This window comes from Sinocyclocheilus anshuiensis, unplaced genomic scaffold, assembly GCF_001515605.1.
Source record: "Sinocyclocheilus anshuiensis isolate Anshui unplaced genomic scaffold, SAMN03320099.WGS_v1.1 scaffold207, whole genome shotgun sequence".
Taxonomy (NCBI): Eukaryota; Metazoa; Chordata; class Actinopteri; order Cypriniformes; family Cyprinidae; genus Sinocyclocheilus; species Sinocyclocheilus anshuiensis.
Window position 1 is genome coordinate 5,369,166 of NW_015551045.1, and position 13,067 is coordinate 5,382,232.

The 13,067-nt window shown below is 36.9% G+C and overlaps 1 protein-coding gene and 1 long non-coding RNA gene across 2 annotated transcripts in view; both read right to left on the reverse strand.

The window, feature by feature from the left end:
• The window catches only part of LOC107661742 (uncharacterized), a 15,234-nt gene extending 12,846 nt beyond the window's left edge, over positions 1-2,388 (reverse strand). Inside the window, exon 1 of the long non-coding RNA XR_001631138.1 lies at positions 2,294-2,388. This is a non-coding gene — a long non-coding RNA (uncharacterized LOC107661742). The remainder of the gene's footprint in view (positions 1-2,293) is intronic.
• Positions 2,389-3,698: 1,310 nt separating this feature from the next.
• Positions 3,699-13,067, reverse strand: part of LOC107661781 (dachshund homolog 2-like) — a 91,559-nt gene continuing 82,190 nt past the window's right edge. The window contains exons 8-9 of the mRNA XM_016451549.1: positions 6,192-6,337; positions 3,699-3,707 (exon numbers count right to left, since the gene is read on the reverse strand). Of these exons, the coding sequence (XP_016307035.1) occupies positions 3,699-3,707; positions 6,192-6,337 (155 nt within the window). The remainder of the gene's footprint in view (positions 3,708-6,191; positions 6,338-13,067) is intronic.

Genomic DNA, 13,067 nt, shown 5'->3' on the forward strand with positions numbered 1-13,067 from the left:
CTAAAAACAATTCAGATGACTAAAACTAAATGGCATTTTAGTCAAAAGACTATGACTAAAACTAAATCAAAATTTGCTGTCAAAATTAACACTGCTGTACAGCCCTACACTGAATTATCAACTGTAACTGTATTGAACTTGTTTTTCCCCTTTAGTGAGGTATTAAAATGTAATGCAAAGCTGTTTTTTCCATTGTAGGGCGCAGTCAAAGTACTGTCAGAGCGACTGCAGTCCCGTAGCAGAGAGACTAGTTTGCACCTCATATTAGCCTCTGCGTTATAGGGGAAAGGTCTGATCTTCACGTTTCCTGGTTCTGCTTGTTGCTCTAAAGGTCAGGGGCATTGTGACGGAGCTCGAAAACTAATCCCTGCTGTTATGCTCACATTAGTGACGCCTCATCTCAAGTCACTGACTACATTCCACAGGCCTCCAGAGTGCCACTAAAATGGTCGCAAATTAAATTTTTCAGTTTTTCAGAATTAACTGGGAACTGTTATTTGTCATTTAAAGATACATAAAACTTCATTGTAATAAATGCTATTCATTAAAAAAAAAATCACAATCATTGTTAAGCATAGTGAGGTCTGACTGTAATCTTGTACAGAGCCCCTAAAGGTACATGATGGAGAAAAAAAAAATATTTCAATACATTTGTGTACTCCAGCAAAACTTTTTTTTGCATTCCCCGATAAAAAATTTTTTTGCAAATGTTTTGTGTTCCCTTGAGAAACAAACGTGAGGCTTCTTGGGGAACTCTAAAATTTGTGAGTGAACACAAAGCATGGAAATATAATTTTTCCTCCCATCTCATCTTTATTTCCATCTCCATGTCTCTTTAGGGCCTCCATAATGTTGAATCCATTGCAAGGGAAACTTTGGGAGTAATATGTATAACATGTTAGAACCATCAACACAATTTTTTCCCCTCCAAACAGCCAGAAATATTCTTACAAAACAAAGTGACCTTTATATGACACAGATCAGGATTACTAGTGACAGCATGGGAACTAACTGCTTCTGATCAACCAATTCTATAATTTGTGATAACTAAAAAAAGCTATTGGGTCCTAAAAGTTTTTATTTTAGGAGCCAATGGCTCCCTAGTCAATTTTTAGGCCTGAATGAAATCCTGTACGATTTCAAGATAAGTGCTTCTCAACTAGTGGGTCGCAACCCAACTGTTTAGATTTGTTTCGGGATTGTTACTTTTTTTACAATAAGCAAATGTGATTGTATATGATCATCACTTAATGGTTGAAAACCAACTCAAAAGTCATGAGTTACTTGATGTCTCACAAGATTTGACAACAGCATGCTCTGTTCTGTCTCCAGATGTCGGCCTACAAAATAACAATTGATGTATTTCTCAGTCTGGTCTAAGGCTGCGTGTCTTTGATCTGCAGGTTTTGCAGATCTGACCTGGAGTTGAAAGTTACAGACTTTGAAACATGAGATGTGCAACAGATTTAGGGTGAAGTTATGTCTGATTCAACCCGAGAAACCTGCCGATGACCCCTTTACACTGCGTATGAACCTTGGTGCTGCCCCAAAGAAGAAAAAAAACTGGCGATATCTACTCTGCAAACGCTTCAGCAGTGCTCCTTTACATGCGCAGCTGTCAAAGCCAGAAGAAAAATGGACGTCTCTTTATTTGCAGACTGTGAAATTGGCTATATAGTGGAAAAAAAACATTCCGCTCATTTTCAGAGGAGCACTTTGCCGCCCATTTCCACTGCATCTTCTGTAAACATATGTATTTATTCACCTTCCCCCAGCCCCACATTTCAATGTGATGTACGGCAGCGGGTCTTTAATTCGCCGTCAGACGTGTTGATAATAGGTCCCATTTATCACACACAACTTTTGGCCAGATTTGGGAGGCTAGCTTGGAGGGAAGGGGGAAAGACAGATGGAACAGGGATGAGAATGAAACTGTATGAGTGTGTGCAGAAGAGCTGTAAAGCGCAAATAGATCTCGGGGAATGGAGGCGTGAAAGGCACATGAAAACATCAGTTTGTAATCTCGCTCCCGAAACAGTTGGACATCTTCAAAGGGACCCAATGAGATGTAAGGCAAGTTCAGGGATTTACTCTGGTAGTTTTGCTGGGGTTCGGCCCCAGGAGAGAGGGGGGCCTCTGGACCATATGTACAGCACATGGCTGGTTGCATCTTCTCAACTGCAGCCATTTTTACCTTCCATTCAAATACAGACTATTGACCATATGTATGATGTCAGGTCTTTATTTCGAGTTTTGTAGTTACACATGTAGGTTACATACAGTAAATTCTTACCTTGTACAGCTGAGTTCTCCTGCTGGCTGCCATTATGTTCAGACATCACCTCTGGTATCACTGCCTCTACAATCAAATATGTCACACAATTAGACCTCTCGGTACATTATCAGTAAAACATGCCATTGGTACCTCTGTCTCAAATAAATATATTTACAAATAACATTTTTAATAATATTGTCACATTTTACAACCTGAACTACATTGACCTCACTGAGGGTTTTCTGGGATCCCCTCAAGGGAAATTAAAAACAAAAAGAGGTGGAGAAAGTTTCATTAAAATTACACATTCAAAACTTTGGGGGCAGTAAGTGTTTTTTGTTGTTGTTTTTTTTTAAGAAATAATTATTTTATTCAGCATTTAAACTTTTTGCATTAAACTCTTTACTATTTCAAAGAAATGCTGTTATTTTGAACTTCCTATTCATTAAAGCATCCTAAAAAATAAACATATTAAGTGCATATTAAAAACAAAAATATTAAGTGGCACAATTGTTTTCAATATTGATGATAATCAGAAATGTTTTGACCAATGTCTTGAGCAGAATGATTATATTATATTAGAATGATTTCTCCACTGAAGACTGTAGTAATGATGCTGAAAATTCAGCTTTGCATTACAGGAATAAATTACATTTTAAAATGAGTTAACATAGAAAGCAGTTATTTTAAATTGTAATAAACTTAATATTACAGTACAATATTACTGTTTTTATGTTATATTTAATCAAATAAATGCAGCCTTGCTGACCCAAACGTTTGAACAGTAGTTAGTATTATTACACATTAAAAAAAGTTTTTTTTATTAGTTTTTTTATTTTTGATTCATGTTGTCTGCCTAGCTCACTTGAGTTGAACTGCACTTGGAAAATCTCCACGACAAAGGCTGTGTTGCACAGATAAACAAAAGGAAGTAGCTTTATCTGAGGAGAGATGTGACGTAACAGCAGACCTTCACAATATGGATCTTTTTCTAGCATTCCCCTCAGATGAAAGGCAAAAACAAAGTGCATTTCTCATAATGAATTCGCGTCTAATCAGGCTTGGCCTAATAATTGCTCCAGCACTCATGAAAATACTTGCAGATGTCTTGCAAATGTACCTGCCCCCCCCCCATTCAAATTCTGCTTCTGTTAAGATATTCACAATTAAACAAGTGTAATCAAAACAACAGCAAGCGATTAGGAAAATGGTTTGGCCTTGATAACTGTGTGTATCTAGAGCGTTTATGATAAACATCAGACTCCATTTCCTCAGCTGAAATTATGACGCTAATGCACTGCTAATAGTTATGACCTAGACGGAAATACCAATATCAGCACCGACTAAAAAAATATGAGAATGAACAGAAGGTTGAACGAAATATTAATGGACAAACTGAGGGAAGTTCTGAACAAGCAGATCTTTAAAGATACTGTGAGAGAGTATCACAGGATAGACTGTAAAGAGAAACTGTGTATGTACATGTCCAAACAATGCGCGATGTGACGAGTTTCCAATGTTACGTCAATGAAAGTAAAAATGCACCACAATGCAACACAATCTTAAATATAATACATGTTATATTTGGCTGGGAAAGCGTAAAATCCACTGCCCACATTTTCCGTATTCTTGATGTATTTTCCAAACAATTTCTTCACACATATTATCCTCAAAGAAACTGTTATAAGCCTTGAACCAAATCAAAAAGTGAAGAGAATCTCAATACTCTTTGATTTGAGCCAGAAATTGGTATAAGAACATATGAAAAAGAGAATGCTGGAAAACCATCTTTCCTGTTGGATAAATTCTCATACCATAAAGCATTGTGAACTGATTCGAATCACAAACAACTGTACAATATTAAACCACTGAATGCAAGTCATTAATTAAATACAATATATTTGACGTTTACTTCAAAATATGCATATATGTGACCCTGGACCACAAAACCAGTCTTAAGTCGCTGGGGTATATTTGTAGCAATAGCCAAAAATACATTGTATGGGTCAAAATGATAAAAATCATTAGGATATTAAGTAAAGATCATGTTCCATGAAGATATTTTGTAAATTTACTACCGTAAATATATCAAAACTTAATTTTTGATTAGTAATATGCATTGCTAAGGACTTCATTTGGATAACTTTAAAGGCGATTTTCTCAATATTTAGATTTTTTTGCACCCTCAGATTCCAGATTTTCAAATAGTTGTATCTCGACCAAATATTGTCATATCCTAATACATCATGGAAAGCTTATTTATTCAGCTTTCAGATGATGTATAAATCTCAATTTTGAAAAATTGGCACTTAAGACTGGTTTTGTGGTCCGGGGTCACATATATATGTAAGTGTGGGGAAATGGAATTGAAATTGGAAATGCATCATGGGAGTGGATGTCACTGCTAAGCATGGTGCTCATTTCCAGTGACTTCTCTGATTGGTGGAGCTCTCTTCAAGGTTATGTGTAGTCTGGATATTTCTGCTGGAGTTCAACAATTACGCAAGTGGTTTTGGCTTCTATGGAATCACATATCATAAGCTGCTTTTCCACCATTGGGCCAAAAGTTTCTCGTTGCTAAACCATTCTGTTCTGTGCCAATCCAGTTCAGTCAGCATGAGTATGGTTTCGTTTTTCACTGTGGAGCTGATAACGGAGCTTGTAATACAAATGCATCAATTGTTGCTATGGTAATGCAAGTGCTTACATACAGTATCAGACATGAATAGCGACTGTGTTATGTGACATGACATGTGGCCAAGTATGGTGACCCATACTCGGAATTAGTGCTCTGCATTGTATATGTGGATTCACAGCAATTAACGGCCTTTTGAAACACTCGGAGTCTGGCAGAAGACCTTAAAACAAGCTCCCGGCGTGTTCGCTCGCTTGCAGTGTTAAATGTATGTCCCTTCCTCCTCACACCTCTAATTACTTGCCTTTGATTGGCCAAATCATCCACCATATAACAGTGCGCAATAAAAGAACATGAAATGCTGTAACAGCCATGGCTAATAAATTATTGAGGTGTTTGTACATATTGTCAGAGTTGTTATCCAGCTGAATAATTGGCTTAATTTCTTGGCGCAAACGGCAGGAGCTGAATTGGCAGTTGGCGTTACATAATTCCAGTGTGTTTCGCTTTTAAACACGAGCTCTGAAGAGCACGGTTGTCTCTGAAGAGCGCGAGCCCTTGTTGGATGTACAGACTGAACGGAATGTCGACACATCCCACCGCTGTATGGCCAGATGAGACGCAAACTACGGTTTCTCTAAAATGTAAAACAGCTATTTGCTGTTGCACTGTACACACTATACAATTCAGATTTTTTTCTTTTTTTGCATATGTGCTTATATGGGCTCCTTATTTCATTTGGTTCTTTAGTTATTCTGAATGGATTCGTGTACTGCAGTAGATATATGCAGTCAGCCGTTGGTTGGTTTAGGTTTTTTTTGGCATCACCATGTGGTCCTGTTCGGTATCGCAACTTGACTTCTCTAAAATGTAAAACAGCTATTTGCTGTTGCACTGTACACACTATACAATTCAGATTTTTTTCTTTTTTTGCATATGTGCTTATATGGGCTCCTTATTTCATTTGGTTCCTTGGTGTCCTTTTGGAGTCCTTTTTTGGAAAGACCTACATTTATCATGAAAAAAGCTTGCAGAAAATACAGATTTTTGAGAATCACCCTTCAATCTTTTGGTTTACTTCGCTGAATATAGCAAATGATGAAAAAATAAACATTTGAAACAAGATAAATGGTCTATGCTTAATTTCATGAAGTGTGCGATTAATCGCGATTAATCACAAAAAAAGGGTGTGATTAATTAAAAATTGTAATCTATTGACAGCCCCTAATTTTTTATTTAAATATTTCTAACAAATATACATAAAACACACACTGCATGTACCTGGATGTTAGTGAGCAATGTCTCCACGGAAGAGAGGCCATCTGCAAACAGGAAGGGAGCGGGGAAGCCTGGAGGAAGAGTCTGAGTGCCCAGAGGAAGCTTCTCGAACCCTGGTTTCTGTATGGGCAAAGCTAACTGAGCCTCATCTGAGAAAACACAGAACAGAACATATGTTGTCAATAGTCATGCCAGTATTTCTAGAAAGTTAACATGTTAATGCATGTGACTATTTACATTTGTATAAGCTGTTAAAGCATTTATTAATATATTTTTAAGTAATTTAATATTATGTAATTTATCACCAGAAGTTTCTTTTTTTCTACGTAAAATAGTGGTTGGCCAATGTAGAATGTTATTGATAGCCATAAATAAATAAATAAATCAATACATATAACACATGCTGCAATTAGAATAATTTAATTTGACATCCTTAATAAAAATGAAAATGAATCGATATAAAAAAAATTTAAATAAACATTTATTGTTTGGACGCTTTAGATTTACCTCTTGATTCTATAATCCTATTATAGTTTTTTTTTCATAAAGAAATTGTTAGAAACATGACTAAAAAGGTTGTAACCTACAGTAATTTGGTAAATCTATGTGCACTGGAACTCATAAGACCAAGTAGAAAGGCAAACTCTATAAAATATCTTCATATACCGTTTAATTTCTTTGTCTAACACTTGTATAATGATTTACATACTGTTATGCAAACATTTTATCTATCTATATATAAATTTATATATCAAAATATCAGTTGACCACTACAGCAAAATCTATTGAAATTAAATTAATAGATTTTTAAAGTCGGCATGAAATCAAAATGGACTTTATTTACTTTACTAGTGCACATTGCTAGTCTTGATGTTAACAATCCATGCAAGTTAATCCGCTGAAAAAAATTTTTTGTCTTGGTAATCTTTAATCAAAATCTGAACATTTGCTTCTGCTCTGGAATGGCAGTCCTTCTCTGATGATGTCAGTTTGACGGCTTGGGCAGAATATCCTTTTTAACCCACCCCTCCAACCGTTAGATTGCTATGAGTGAGAGACAGAGAGGAGGAGCGCCAAAATAAAACCATGCCCTCTATTCAATATTCCGTTTCAGAAGGAAATACGTCACTACACTGAAATAAAGTCGGCAGCAACTTCCGGTTCACGCGGACTTTAAAAGTAAATTGTGCCATTTCCGTGTCACCAAGCAGAACTGAAAAGATAAAAACATGTTTTCCAAACACCCACCCTCCCCATCTACCATTGGTCAAACAAACAGATAGCTCCACCCCCAACCTCACCCTATTGGTTGAGCTGTTGCTGTGTCAGGCTGGTCAGGACACTCAAACACACAGAGCAAATTTTAACAGTCCCACAATTAGAAAAAAAGTCAACCTACAAATTGCTCACTTAGTCTCTGCGTAACAAACTGGAAAGTATTTTCCAGAAATGAAACTCTTCACCTTGAAGTGAGTTCCATACAGCCTACAAAATTTGTTTCACAGAGGATGAACTGGCTATAATCAAAGCGAGGGTTTACCATACACCCAGAAACAGTAACCGTGAATATCACTCAGCGGGGAGAAGATAGACCGAGTGAGCACTTCACAGTGTATTTCCGAAGAAACAGAAAGCTGCTATGTCCAAACCTCCGTATAGCAGTTAATCTCTTACTTTCACACACACAATCCATATTTTACCCACAATCCCCATAGGCAACCCCTCCCACCCACAGTGCCAAGCCGCAAACTCTAGCCCCACTGCAGCAGCAATAACAGATAGAACTGGGGCTGAATAAGAAAGTGTGAGCGGTCATGATTCACCCTGGCTAATCTGGCCGGGGCCTCTCTCCACGCACGTTGACATGGGCCGTCTAGGGCTCCCTACGCAAGACAAATAGGACGGCTGGGGTGGGAATTGTGATGGCAGTGTATCACGGGTCACATCGATTTCCCCGCCGCGAGCTCTCCCGCGCCCCACCAGATAACCCTGCACTCCTTTCTGCCCATTGTTCATACCCCACCTGTCCCACCAACCATAAATTTTCCCCCTTCTTTCCTCGCCACCGCAAAGGGCATTAAAGAAGAGAGGAGCCGAGAGAAAGAGGGGGAGAATTCGCCCTCCTTCTCCTCCTCTCCTTACAGCTTGACAGTGTGTGATTACGTTTTTGGCGCGGGCTGAAAGTGGCGAGCAGATGAAGGTCACGCAGATAGAGTGTGAAGAGGAAAACGCACGAGAGCAAGAAGGATTGGGTGAGAAAAGGGGTGAGTGGAAGGGGACGCTGGAGAGAGAGGTGTGAGGTGAACTGTGAGATAAAGCTTGAGGTGAAGACCGCAGAAATGTTTAAAAGTGCACGAGGGGCTAAGCGTCTGTTTCCTACCTTCAACAGAAGCATTTTAATAGTACGTTTCTGTCTTATTGTGTACGGTTCATCACTGCACATTATTCCGAAGAAAAAATGTCTTCATATTCTTTCACTAAAACATAGCTTCTTCACCTCTAAAATGGCTTTCGTTTCAAACTTTGCTTCAATATATTGTCTTTTTTGTTCCTGAACAAATCTGTCATTTCAATATTTAATTTTAATATTTTTTTCCCAGTGTTTTCAGTCTGAACAAGACGACTGCTGACCGATTTGCTGTGTTAATTTAACTCATCATGAGAGTTTCATTCACAACAAGGAGAGAAAGGAAGTGCATGGATTATTAATGTGTAAAAATATCTGATATATACTTGTACAATTAAATTGATGTAAAAACTTAATTGAAACCTGCTTTGCCCACTTTCTACGTGTAATTTGTTGAATATATAGTACATCCAACTTTACTTGCATTCATTACACCCAAAGCAATATGCTATATAGCAAATCTCAGCTACATGATTGTTTATATCATTGCAAAATGTAAAATTTATTATTGCACAGCTCTATATATATCTCTATCTATCTATCTATCTATCTATCTATCTCTATCTATATCTATATCTCTATCTCTATCTATATCATCTATATCTATATCTATATCTATATCTATCTATCTATCTATATATAACAGATAAAGCAATATTGGTATGACTAATTGCTCTGGATCGTAAATGTGAAGTTGTGCGGCAGGTTTCTCATGTTACTTGAACACTATGGGTCTGAAATAACAAAGGAGGGGAAAGAAGGTTGGGAGTGGAGAATGAATGGCTGAAAAAGCAGCAGAATGTCATGAGTAATGAGGGTAATTCAGTATGAAGTTTACTTTATTGCAAAACACAAGCTCTTACGCCACAAAAAAAAATGTTTTCGATACAGCAAAAACAAAGAAATGCAAGATAAATTTCCTTGATTTTTACTTTTCTTTTTTTTTTTTTATTAAAACTAGTATCATATGATCTTAAAAATATTTTTGACTTTGGAAGGCCTTTTGACTTTTGCCGTTTATCTAAGCTTTTTTAACATTCATTTCTTATTTATTTGGTTCCACCATGTTTGCTGATTTTCAGTGTTTTATATTTAAACTGTGTAAGTTATTTATTTTATATTAGGCCTATAGCATGGTGTATTTGTATTCGTTTTGTTAATAAATTAAACATTCTATGCTTAATGTAAGTGAGTTTTGGCAAAACAGTTTAACTTGTAGAATGAATCAGGAAACAAATCTTGAATTGATTCAAAAGATTCAAGTCACTTAAATGAATCAAATTCCCACCCTACATTCGTTTTACTCAGAAATGCCACTTTACAGAAGTAAATCGGGCTTTCAAAGCCGTTTTACAAACAGGTCAAATATTAGCATCATCCTCTTTGTAGTTCTTTTTTGGTGAGCGGATGATTCAAATTCAGGCTTGGGGAACTAAAAACTACACTTCCCAGGTCAATGCGGCAGTAGAAAGGAGGTTAATGGCAGCAGGCTCTTGAAAGCCCTGCCCTCCTGCTGGCCCCTGCACACCTAATTGCAAGTCCCTTTTAAACGACAGATTTATCTTGCTGCGGCTGCTGATAGAATCAATTGACGCCGAAATGCCGCTAGTTTGAAAGTGAAAGTAAAATGCGCACAAGCGTTTACAAGCTATTTAAAAGCTAATAAAAGCGAGGAAAAGAGGGAAAACTCTAACGAACTAACTCACCATCACAACCTGGAGTACATTATATTTCACACACTTTAAGCTCTTTTATTTTCCAAATATAACAGAATTACTCCAACGAATCATTCAGTTTGTAATGCGTACCGAACCAAAAGCCTCGTACCGAATGGTTCAATACGATAGTGTTCACTTCAATTCATTTTATTCCATCCAGCAAAGAAGGTGGAAGAGCCCTCGGCCCATGACATTTACAAAGTGCCCCCGTTCTGTCTCCTCTCACTGTAATGTGCACGAGTAATGATACCGTGAGTGTGTGTGTGTGTTAGGCCAAGCACAATGGGATCTGTTTGTTTGTATGGTTGTTTGATAAAAATGTATTTTCGGTCCTAGGCAGAAGACAATACTGAATCATTTTTTGCAAATGTAAACATTTTTACAAGATGCAAGTACTGTAACACAAAAAAAACCCACCCCTGACCCACAGAACAAAACACATCCATCCACTCAACCCTACAAAACAGCACCAGCCGAGAGTACAAAGTGAATAAACAGATAAATAAATAAACTAACAAAAAGAAGGGAAGTGCTTTTTTCTTTTAACTGACCACTGCAATCAATAATTAATTTATCAGACCTTTTATTTGCTGTCCACTAAAAATAAAGACAATATGAAGATGCTGACTTTGTTTTGCTTTGTTTTGATTAAATCAGGTCAGGATGAGGGCTCGTTAGGTGTCTCAAGGTCCTATTCCACCCCTAAATAAAAAAATATATCCTTTTAGTATCATTTAAGACTGTGTGATGATGTTAATATAATGCCAATTAAGCATATTTTCGCCCTACATTTTTATTACTCTAAAATCTCTGGATGTTTTAATTATTATTATTGCAAATCCCATTACTCTAAGTTCTCATGTGATCAGTGTAATTATATATACATGTAAGTGCAAATTTTAGAATTAAATGATGCAGTGCAATGATTTTTTTACATGCTAATATGATGTATAAATACTTTAGGGTTTCATTTAAAACATTATTTACATTATTTTACATTTATTTGACATTTTTGTTTTTAATTTGATGCCATGCATAAATAATAAAACTTATTATTATTATTATTTTTTGCACTACTCTAATTAGCATTTGAGTGAAATATTTAAGAGTCATGAAAATAATGTTAGAATCCAAATTATCTGAATGGTCCTAAAAATGTGCTTCATTTTCTGTGTGTCTATTCATTTTTGGATTAAATATGAGACCCTGGACCACAAAACCAGTCATAAGGGTCAATTTTTCGAAATTGAGATTTATACATCATCTGAAAGCTGAATAAGTAAGTTTTCCATTTATGTATGGTTTGTTAGGATAGGACAATAATTTGGCTGTGATACAACTATTTGAAAATCTGGAATCTGAGGGTGCAAAAAAATCAAAATATTGAGAAAATCGCCTTTAAAGTTGTCCAAATGAAGTTCTTAGCAATGCATATTACTAATTAAAAATTAAGTTTTAATATATTTACAGTAGGAAATTTACAAAATATCTTCATGGAACATGATCTTTACTTAATATCCTAATGTTTTTTGGCATAAAAGAAAAATCAATAATTTTGACACATACAATGTTTTTTTGGCTATTGCTACAAATTTACCCCAGCGACTTAAGACTGGTTTTGTGGTCCAGGGTCACATATGACATTGTTTTGATCTGTGAACAGGTGAGATTTGTCATCATTTTTGAGCTTTTACTCATTTGTCAGCTTTTACTAAACATCACAATGTCGATCACATAAGGTTGAGTGAGCACACAACACTTGTTCTGAACAGTTTGCGCCTCTAGGAAAATTTTTGGAAGGCAATGGTTAGAGGAGTTTGTATTCGTAATTAAGAGAAATCAGGATGGGGGAGGAAAATGCAGGAGAAATAACCAAAAGTAAAAACTGAGGGAAAACAGTGCGATTAAGAAAACAGGGAAAACAAGAGGAGATCAGACCTTCCCGCCGAAGCTGATGCCACACAGACATTACACACAGCATTAGCCCGCTAGAGAAAAAAGCTTGAGAGAGACAGATCGCCCCTCTGCCAGTTAGACATTTATTCCCAACAAGATGGCAGTGTTTGACAGGAGGCGCCGGGGGAGCCCTAAAGCATGGGGATCCAAACGCCTGGGTGGTATTTATAGCTGTGAGACACAGTCCAATCAGAAGCAACTCACAGAGGAGTAACACGACGGAAGAAACTCCTAGATGAACAACCCCACAGATTCACAAACATACAGAGACGCATGTTACTGGACAGTCCTCAATCTACACGATCACCTGCAATTTATATGAAAATAGAGGGTTTCATAAGGAACCTACTGTATTGTTTAAAACAGTAAAGGTGCGGTCACATTTACAGATGCTCGGCGAAATCCAGTCATTCCAACAAGAATTCACGCAAAAATGTCTAAAGTTGGCCATACAAATTCGACACGCTGATCAACAGAAAGCATCTGTGTGAGCCATCCTTCATTCATCTCTATGCTATTGACAGTGGAAAAATAGAAAAAGTAGACCAATAAGTAACCACCTAAATCATTAGCAACTGCATAAATACACACTAAAAACATTCACAACACTTTAGCTTTGTGGCACCCTATGCAACATTCACATTTTCAAAAATGCAAGTCTGGTTTGACGTGCTATAACAAAAATTCAACAAAGCACAAAAATGTCCTACCACTAAACCACAAGCTATATTACCGGCACAGTAAATGGAAGTCGCGCACGAGTCACTCCCTATCACCTCTAAGAATTTCGTTCTTCAA